Here is a 9551-nt window from a genome sequence, read left to right as displayed (position 1 = left end):
CCTAACGATTTATTTTTGGGTGTATTAGAACAATCACCAACCACTGCAAAAGGCAAGGACCCTGAGCCACGAGCTCTCTCTGTCGTCTAGAATAAATGTAATTATTTCCGCTAGAATTTCCCTAATTTGCGAAATTTCCCAGTGTGAACATCAAGGACATCAGCTGACTTGAACTTCAACTCCCATGTTCCTGGGAAAGTTTCAGATCCGGGTTTTCCATGACAGATATCTGAGAGGGAGAAAAGTGGGGATTGAGGAAAGTTGCAAACGTTGCACATGTAGGCAATTTATACTTTGATTAAAAAAGTGATGAAGCATACTTCGACCTGGACACAGAATGTCTGGAGGATCTGCAACTTGTTTATGTCGCTGTTTTTTGCGCTCGCGACGTACGTGCAGGCAAGTAGCCAACTTCTGAACGCCAAAACTGAGAACGAGAAGAGTTGACTAGCTGAAATGTGAATGTTTGGAATAGATCACCTTCACCTGACACAGACATGGAATACAATGTGACAAATCTGTGTAGCCTGTGTCGCAGTCTGAATGCGTTGAAACTTTCTCTTCCTCTCTTTTTTGCTCAAATAGATAAACGACCCAGATGCGGGACTGTGGATGGTGCGTGTGCAGAGTAAACGTTCCATAGGCTTAGTTTAATTTCTTGTCAACTTTAGAAAATAATAATGAAATAAAATAACACGTCATTAAATGTGCCATTTCAGGTTGGCTATGCCATTCCGTCGTGTTTGACCCTATTCGTTAGCTGGCATCCACACGTGACAGGTGAGAAATGTTTTTAAAACTCTCAATGCTGATAATATGTCCGACATTTCAGAGAAGGAATGGTGTTGCTGTTGGCGATTGAACTTAAAACTGACAGCAATCGTAAAATCTACTAGACATAGCCTACAACCCAGTTCTAGTGGCTATAGAAAATCAAAGTCCTGTTTCCAAACAGCGACCACGGCTCTGGCAGAGACTGCGATATACTTCCATCTTGTGGCGAAAGCTGCACATCACAGCAGTTGAGGAGTCATTTTACAGTAGACCAGGGGTTGACATCCCAATTACTTTGCATATTTAAAAAAATAATATAAAGAAAGAAAAAGGGGCGAAATAAAAACTGTAGGCTATACATTGTTCCAGCAAATTCAATGAACTAGGCAGTCCTAATTAGGCCTATCTTCACTTAAGATGATGAACTAATTATAAATGATCAAGTGTGTAGGGAGCAGAGTCAGAGTGATTATCTGGCAGAACTATTAGGCCTACTTTCTCAATCCAGTTTGCCCACCTCTACAGTGGACATTTTATCATAGACATAGCAGTTGAAAGATGTTTCCCTCCAAACATTCTGTAGAGACGTTGGTATGGAGAAGAATAGCTGACCTGTATGTCCTGATTGGCGCTGCGTTTTGTGGCATCCTGGGATGGATTCTGGTAAAGCAAGGTGTAACAGACATTTTCCAACAAGAAGAGGGAAGGTAGGTATTAAAGCTAAATTATTACATTTCTGTACAAGAATGTATGTCTGTTGTTTTATATTTAATGCCACAGAGTCTGATTATTGTTTTCTCCTCATGCAGAGAGTTTTCCGGTCTAATGTTAACAGTCACATGGCTTCTTTTGTGCAGGCATTCAGGAAGGTAAGATTTTTCTGGTTGTGAGATCTGCAATACTCTTCATTATGTTAATGAAAAATTATTTAACTAAATTACATGTTCATTCTGTGAATACGTTTTGACTTTGCTTTCTACAGATCCTATAACAGAAAAAAACATTGTGTAACATGAAGTGTTACTAGTATTTACAGAATTTGTCTCTTCTTTTACTGTAGGGAGGACATTGGAATGATCCGATTGTGTCCGGCTGTTGGGATCACCGTATTCCCTTTTGTGGCCTGGCTCTACTACTATGTCAACACAGAGCTGAGATCAAACTGGCCCTCACACTGTAAAACAGCACTTTAGCAGAGTTGTGTAATTTAGAAGCAGAAGTACTTTTGCAAATGTAATTACAACACTAGTAGCATGATATTACAAAGTTGAGACCATGTAATATCAGCACATATCACTAGTGCTGTGATTACATTTGTAAAAGTACTTCTACTTCTACTCTATACAACTCTGCACTTTAGCGTCCACTCAATTACCTCTGTCCATGGTCAGGAACTCTTGTGCACTCATTTGCAGGGTGTCTCTGCCGATGCAGACACATTTGTGATTACGTAGCGTGAGTATAAATGAAACCATATGAAGAGGATATCCATACATACACACAAATGTCCTTGACATGTAGGATATCTTCCTGTGACAAAATGCTTTTTTAGTCAAACTAACAGGAGAGCGGGGCAGAGTCAGTGGTATCCAGTGCATAAAGTTCGGGATGCAATTGACAGAGACACTGCTTTAGCGACCATGTTTAAGTCATTCATGCTTGCTGTATTAGTTCATAAATTGTGCGTTGTATTAATTTACTCAAGTATATAGACATGGGGAAAACAATCAGAGTTGAATTGACGAGGAGTTTGTGTCCAGGTTAATGGCGGTAGTTATCTATGAAAGTGGCAAAAAGGGAAATTGTAAACCCGTTCAATGATGTGTGGTCGATATTTGGTGTGACCTCTTTTTGCAATAAACACAGTTCACATTTGTTCAATGTTGAATCCTCTTAACATCCATTTTTGCACCTCTCATTCCAATTGATTCATATTTTGATCCTTCAAACTTTTCATTACATTACATACATTTCATTACATACATTACATACATTTCCTTCTTTTTGTAACAGAAAAAGATGTTGCACTTCTTTACTTGAAGAGAAATGCTTGGCACTACATAAGAGAACTGCACAGTTCCAAAAGAAATGAACTTTATTTAGAGTCCATTCAAATACCCCTGACCGAAAAAAATGTGGAACTCTTGAGTACTGATTTGCACATTTCTTCTTCACTGTAAACATTCCTGAGGGAGTATCAATGGCTGAGAGCTGGATGCTAAACCCTAAGGCAATCTCAACTCAAGAAGAACAAGAAAAGCACCCCTTGTCACATTAGTATACATACATTGTCCGTCAAATGTTTTGAGTCCTGCCCTTCCAGTGTTGTCAGTGATAGTGTGCTGTGTGCACCCGAAAAAGGACTGTTAGGGGCTGGTGCAGGTAACAACAAACACCACAGGCTGTCCGGCCAGAACAGTATGAAGATGTCCAATGAAGTCAGACACACACAGATGGGAATGCAAACCGTGAAAACCGTGGTTTTACTAGAAAAGTAAATAGAAAATACAAAGACATAAGCATATACAGGAATGAAAATACACATATGCAAAATACATAATTGGAAATACACATAATACTATACACAATATAAAATACAATATATACAATAAGGAAACTGAGGATAGCTGCCTACAGCAGCTATCTTACCAAGGGGGAGGGGGAACATGAAGGTGACTGCCTACAAGCAGACACCCTAAACAGGGGGGAGTGAGGAGGGAACATGACACAGCTACCTACAATAGCTGTGTGGACTGGGGCATGGATATGTGTCTGCCTACAGCAGACACACAGAGCATACATTAAACAGACATAGAGATGTAATCGCTACTCCACCACAGTAGATTCCCAGATTGACGCTCCCATCTCAGGACGCTCCCATTTCATCTCGCTCCCACTAGCCAGACTATCGGTACCACCGCCATATGACGGAGCCAGTTATCTTGTTGATGTTAGTTTTTTGTTTCTAACCCTAACCCTAACCCTAACCTTAACCCTAAACCTAACCCTAACCCTAAACCTAACCCTAAACCTAAACCTAACCCTAAATTGCTTGTATGTGGCAGTATATGATAATACGTGAAATATAATCGGGTGGGACCGCACGTCCGGGAGTGATAGAAACACCTGGGACCGCACGTCCGGGAGCGAACTCAGTTGGGAGTATCAATCCCCTTACCCCACAGTAGCACATTACTGACCCAATGCACTCTCTGGCAGAACCGCGACATGGAGAAATAATAATAATAATAATAATAATAATTGTATTTGTATAGCACTGTTTCATACAAGGCATGTAACTCAAAGTGCTTAACAAATGGAAAAAAAACATTTTTAGAGATAGATTTAAAAGGAGAGGTATAGAGGAGAGGCAGAAAAAGCAGGAAGGCAGAGGAAGAAGAGATAGACAGAGAATGTAGAGTCATAAGGTCAACGTATGATAGGACCAGGATTCTTAGATGTGTAAGGTCCATAGTGGCTGGGCCTATCATAAGTCATAGATAGTCACACAGAGATTGGGCGCTCAGGTGCGGCCCCTGGTGGCATCAGGGGTGAGGAAAAACTCCCTTTCGCTTGATTCATAGTTTGTAAGGGGGAAAAAAAAAGCTCAGTGAAGTCTGAGAAAAAAAGAGACCCCCTATAGTCAGGAAGAAACCTCAGGCAGAGACCAGCGGCCACCTAGGGGAGCCCCCTGCCAGGGCTGGTTGCGAGTGGTAAGGGCGCTGCGGCAGCTGGGACACTATGACGCCTTGGCAGCTAGGAGTTGGCAAGGATGAAGAGGTGGGTCTTCAGCTGCTTCTTAAAGGAGTCGACGGAGGTGGTTGATCGAATCTCGATGGGGAGGGCGTTCCATCTCTTGGGCGCATAGCAGGCAAACGCGGCGTCGCCGATCTTCTTCTGCGGGGGGTGGGGGGTCCTTAGCAGCTTGGCATCAGTGGACCTGAGAGCTCGAGCACATATACTATGCAGCTACTAAACAATACAAACTGTACAGTAAACACAATACAATACAGACAGTCATAACATGGTAACAACATAATACAGACACTCACTCTCAAAGACGCACAGAATGTCACTAGAGTACATGAGTGGACGCTGGGATCCTGAAACGTCCAAGATGAAGAGAAAGATGGATCCCAAGTGTGCATGGAGTCCCCGTCCGATGAGTGGTCTGTGGTGACCTCTTGTCCTGGCCGTATATGCTCCCAGCAGCACAGCAGGGTGCCGAGCCAGGGGTGTTACCAGCAGGCCAGGACCCACCTCTGGAGCCGGAAGGTCTGCTTGCTGGGCCAATCACTGCCTACCCACACACTCGGTGCATGACGGAAAAGTACCGGGTCTGTAGGTCAGTGAAAGGGTCTGTAGGTCAGTAGCAGGGGGAGCAGTAGGAGGGGGGAGACAGGTAGCCCACCAGCAACGGGGGATGGGCAACCTGCTAAGAGCAGTGAGGAGATGCCTGGCTGTTGAGGGCTCAGGGGACTCAGGGCTCACAATTCTTAACAGTCAGGCCAGGCTGACAGGTCAAGTGAATGGCTGACCCATTGTGAAATTGGCCGTATCAATTGGCCGCCCTACAGGGTTGTGGAAAACTCCACTTGTGAAAAAAACATGCACAGCATCTGCACAATGTTTCTCTCTTGTCATCATCTGTAAATATTGGTTGTTGTGAAGCAAGGCGGAACCCAACCATCAGGCGAGAGTCAGGTTACTGAAAACAGGATTCTTTGAAGATTTTATTCACACAGGCCTGCAGTGTGCATAAATTGTGTCTCTAAGTGTGAATCATACACTTGCTCCTCTTTCCGTGCTTAAATTAAGAATACAGGAAATTACTAAGAGATGTCCTTTTCTAAATGACCGGAACAAACGTCTTGGCTCAAAACCCCTGCTCAGTTGTCACAACGTGTGAGTACTCCATTCAGATCAGCGGGCTCAAACTGGCTGCCAAACTGGTATTCAATTACACGCCTGTCAGAAAATGCATCTCTGCTTCTCTGGACTGCTTATTTTAGACTGCCAAAAACTACAGCTTGCAATGCTGTCAAAAGGGCTTAAAATAAAAATCAGTCATCAAGCTGAGCCTTGATTTTTACACCAAGTGCAGAACAGTTTGCAACAGAAAAATGTAAACACTGTCAGTTTTTAAATGGGGAAAATGTGCCGACAATCAAAGGTTTCATCAGAGTTTAAGAAAGGGAAGTGCATAGTAAAGTTGATCTTTACTCTCCAAATGTGGTGTCAACTTTTGGGTTTTGAAATCGGTCAGTAAAACTTGGCTTAGACTACTTCTGTTGAGTCCAGGACATAATCCTGATAAACAGTGGTATTTCAGCACACTCAACTGAATAAACTTCTATTAAACTATAAACTTTTATAATCTTATTGTTAAGATTACCTCAATTTAGAGGAGACGTGAGGTGTATGCATGAAAAAGACTTAGTAGAACACAAAGCTTTGTCATGCAGTATCTGGAAAAGGGGGTGAGTGGTTACAGTATAAAGGATTCTAACATGGGTCATCATGACTGTCATAAACATCTTAATACAAGAGTAAAGTAACACACATAAATGGTTGTAAACATTAGATTTCAAATACGTTTTTTTTTTTTTTATTCCACCCATATAACATGATTAACAGTCCTGACTAGTCCCTTGTATTGACAGTTTTCTGCTGAGTCTTCCAACCAAGGTTCGTTTTGTTAATCATTGACATTGCTTGTTGCTTTCTTGTGCTAATGTGAGGAGAATGGGGAAAGAGCCGCATGGAATAAGGGATCAAGGGTTTATTACTTTTGTTGTAGTTAACAGTGAGGAAAAACAGTGGTGCATCCTCAACTGTGGGATTGCCAAATCCAAAAGCATGCATGCTCTGCAGGTTTACTCTTCATAGCTGCAGTTCATATTTGATACCATAACATATGGCCCATGTAGTCTGACTAAGGGCTTATGAGGCAAGCAGCCGTGAATCTGCATGTGCTGCTCTTGTGTTGTGTCAGGTCCAGTGGAGCAAGAGCTTACGGGGGTCTTGTTTGCCAAACTGGTTTTGATGCGATTGCAAAATTGCCTGGTCTCCAGAGTTTTGTGTAAACATCATACTTTTTGTTTTGTTTTTCACTGTTAGTTGAGTGTCTGAAAAAATGCTGAATCTGAACTCTTTCTTTTTTCTTTTTAAAAGAAAATCAAGAATGTGACGGCCGTCTCATGGCTCATGAGTTGAGAAAAGAGGAAATCAAGCAGGGGAGGAGAAAAAAAAGTGGGTGGGCCCTTCTCTCTCACTCCACTCCACTCCACTCATCTCTCTCTCTCTCTCTCTCCCCTCAGGTCTCTCTCTCTCTCTATCTCTCTCTCTCTCTCTCTCTCTCTCCCCTCAGGTCTCTCTCTCTCTCTCTCCCCTCAGGTCTCTCTCTCTCTCTCTCTCCACTCAGCTCTCTCTCTCTCTTTCTCAATCTCTCTCTCTCTCTGCGGTCCTCCTTTCAGTCAAGTCTCTGCAGACACACAGGGAGAGCAGAGCGTCTCTAATGAGGTCTCAGTGTTGGAGGGGGGGCACATGGGAGGGGGAAGTCAGCTGGACTGCATATATAAGCGAGTGCTCCACACACAGAAGGGAAAACAGAACAGGGGAGAGAACTGACTGAGAATAAGTACTCAGAGAAGGACTGAGAGATATCTGACTGAGAAGTACTTTGAGAAAGGGGTGAGAATAGAGAGGGACTGAGAGAGAAAGTAAGAACAGGGACAAGGGGCAAAGGAGATTTTATTGCTTTCAACCTCAACAGAAGAAAAAGCATTTCGTCCTTCTTCATATACTCCTTCTAACACTCCATTCCCCTCCGTCTCGTGCTTTTGTTGTCCCGCCTCAGGGAGTTTACTCACATGGAGGGGGTCCAGGCAAACGGAGAGGTGCATGGGCACCACCACCAACAGCAGAACCAGAGCCAGCATCAGCAGCAGCAGCAGGAGGTGGAGGAGACGGCGCCACTCTCAGAGCAGGAGATGGACCTCATCCAGGACACATGGGCCATCGTCTTCCAGAACAGCGAGGCAGCTGGGGTTGCTGTGCTCATCAGGTGGGCTCTTTTTTTGTGCACTCGGACTCCTCACCTTGGGTCAAGGACGTTTTAGTGGTAGCACATGTCAGCATGGTGCAACCACATATAAAAGCACTATTGTATGGATTAAATCATTTTCTTTGGTTTTAGTGAGTTCTCTAAGACACATATCCATTGCGGTACATTCATTACCTATTTGCTGATTAATTTATGGGCACCACCTGACGTCTGAGCCAACAAACCCCTTCATTGACCCCATGACATGCTTTCTTCAAGACAAGGGCTCTGCTGAACACTCACATGCTGTTGTATACTGAGGAATGGATAGCCAGTTGGAATCATGTAGTAGTAGTAGTAGTAGTAGTAGTAGTAGTAGTAGGGTGGTAGAGTAGACTTCCTTTATTTATCCTGAAGGAAATGAAGGTGTGTAGCAGCTGCAGCATAAAGCAAGATACACATAATATACATGGCACTCTCATGCGGTGGTAGTTAGAGAGCCAAGGGGCGTATAAGGACATTCCTGGTAACTTGTTCATTTTAAGCCGATAATGGGCAGATGTGTTCTTTTGTTAATAACACACAGCACTGTGTATGCCTTTCAAAACACTATGCTTTGTCACGCAGGGGATTCTGGTTTTGAATTCAGTTCTACTCCCAGTATTTCACAACTGGTCTTGACTTTCAGCAAAACCACTTGAAGGCAATAGTTCAAACACTCAGTTTGTGTGTTCCACGTGTTCTACTGTTTGTACAGTTTTGAGCTCTTTACCCCTTCACCTCCTAAGGCTAGAGATAGTTGGTTTGTATTTGGCCACCTTCAATACCGTCAATGTCTGAAGAGAGCAAACACACACAGTGTTTTGTAGTGGTTGGGAGACCTGAGGCAAAAAACACAGTAGCAGGGCAAGTGTGGCCGCCTGGGTTCTCTCCTCAAATTTGTGTGAGCAATCAGTTATCCTGACAGTTTCATGACTTATCTTTGAAACAATGGCGATAGGTAGGAAAAGTTATGCACGGATTTTGATGTAATTCTGTGGAGTTGTTGGAAATGACGAGGGGAACGAGTGATTGAATTTTGGTGGTGATTCGGATCACAATCCGGATCCAGGAATTTACAAAAAGATTCTTCACCCTTGAAATATGGGGCAATTTTTGACATTCCAGTGCCTAACACCACAAAAACAAAACAAAGCGCAAAGCAAAGTCAAATGTTCTATCAAACAGCTTCCTTGGCAGGGGTCTGCACTCTCTGAGTGCATTTCGTGTTAGAGAATGTATTTAATTTAAAAAGTGCAATGTTTGATCACCCTGTATCGTCGTCAGGCATATCCATATGATCTTTCAAATAAAACATAAATAAAAGGCTAAATGAGGTGAAATTCATCAGTCCAGTAACAGATGGGATGAAGTTTAGACAGCTGGAAGGGTATGTACTGTATAGACACTATATGCTGTTTGTTAATTAGTGTTTATGCCGGATGGACCATCTGTGCAGTTGTGTATTACATCTATGTTAAGTGCCCTACATGCAGTTTAACACAGAAGGTGTTTGACCTTATGATCATGGTAGCAAGAACGGTCAACAATCACTCAACAGCAGAGTTGACAAAACAGCTGCTTGATTAGTTCACCTCAACAGTCAACAGCAGAGTTGACAACACCCCTGATTAGTTCACCTCAACAACAGAGTTGACAAAGCAGCTGCTTGAACTTAGTTAATTTCCATCGA

General features: G+C 43.0%; 2 protein-coding genes across 3 annotated transcripts in view; both read left to right on the top strand.

Moving 5' to 3' along the window:
• The first annotated feature begins 206 nt into the window (after nucleotides 1–206).
• On the top strand, nucleotides 207–2655 carry tmem220 (transmembrane protein 220). The gene is made up of 6 exons (XM_063224224.1): nucleotides 207–399; nucleotides 586–615; nucleotides 720–780; nucleotides 1358–1481; nucleotides 1584–1643; nucleotides 1835–2655. The coding sequence occupies exons 1-6, from the start codon at nucleotides 310–312 to the stop codon at nucleotides 1965–1967; spliced, it is 498 nt and encodes a 165-aa protein (XP_063080294.1). The 5' UTR covers nucleotides 207–309; the 3' UTR covers nucleotides 1968–2655.
• Nucleotides 2656–7273: 4618 nt separating this feature from the next.
• Nucleotides 7274–9551, top strand: part of LOC134470145 (cytoglobin-1-like) — an 11070-nt gene continuing 8792 nt past the window's right edge. The window contains exons 1-2 of one of the 2 annotated variants that reach the window (XM_063224171.1): nucleotides 7274–7467; nucleotides 7634–7840. In XM_063224171.1, the coding sequence (XP_063080241.1) occupies nucleotides 7647–7840 (194 nt within the window). In that variant the 5' untranslated portion in view covers nucleotides 7274–7467; nucleotides 7634–7646. Of the gene's footprint in view, nucleotides 7497–7633; nucleotides 7841–9551 lie in introns of both variants that reach the window. The other variant, XM_063224180.1, reaches the window with a different exon arrangement.

The sequence above is a fragment of the Engraulis encrasicolus genome, chromosome 2 (assembly GCF_034702125.1).
Source record: "Engraulis encrasicolus isolate BLACKSEA-1 chromosome 2, IST_EnEncr_1.0, whole genome shotgun sequence".
NCBI lineage: Eukaryota > Metazoa > Chordata > Actinopteri > Clupeiformes > Engraulidae > Engraulis > Engraulis encrasicolus.
Note: the sequence above shows the minus strand (reverse complement) of the source record. Positions and strands in the feature narration are given on the sequence as shown.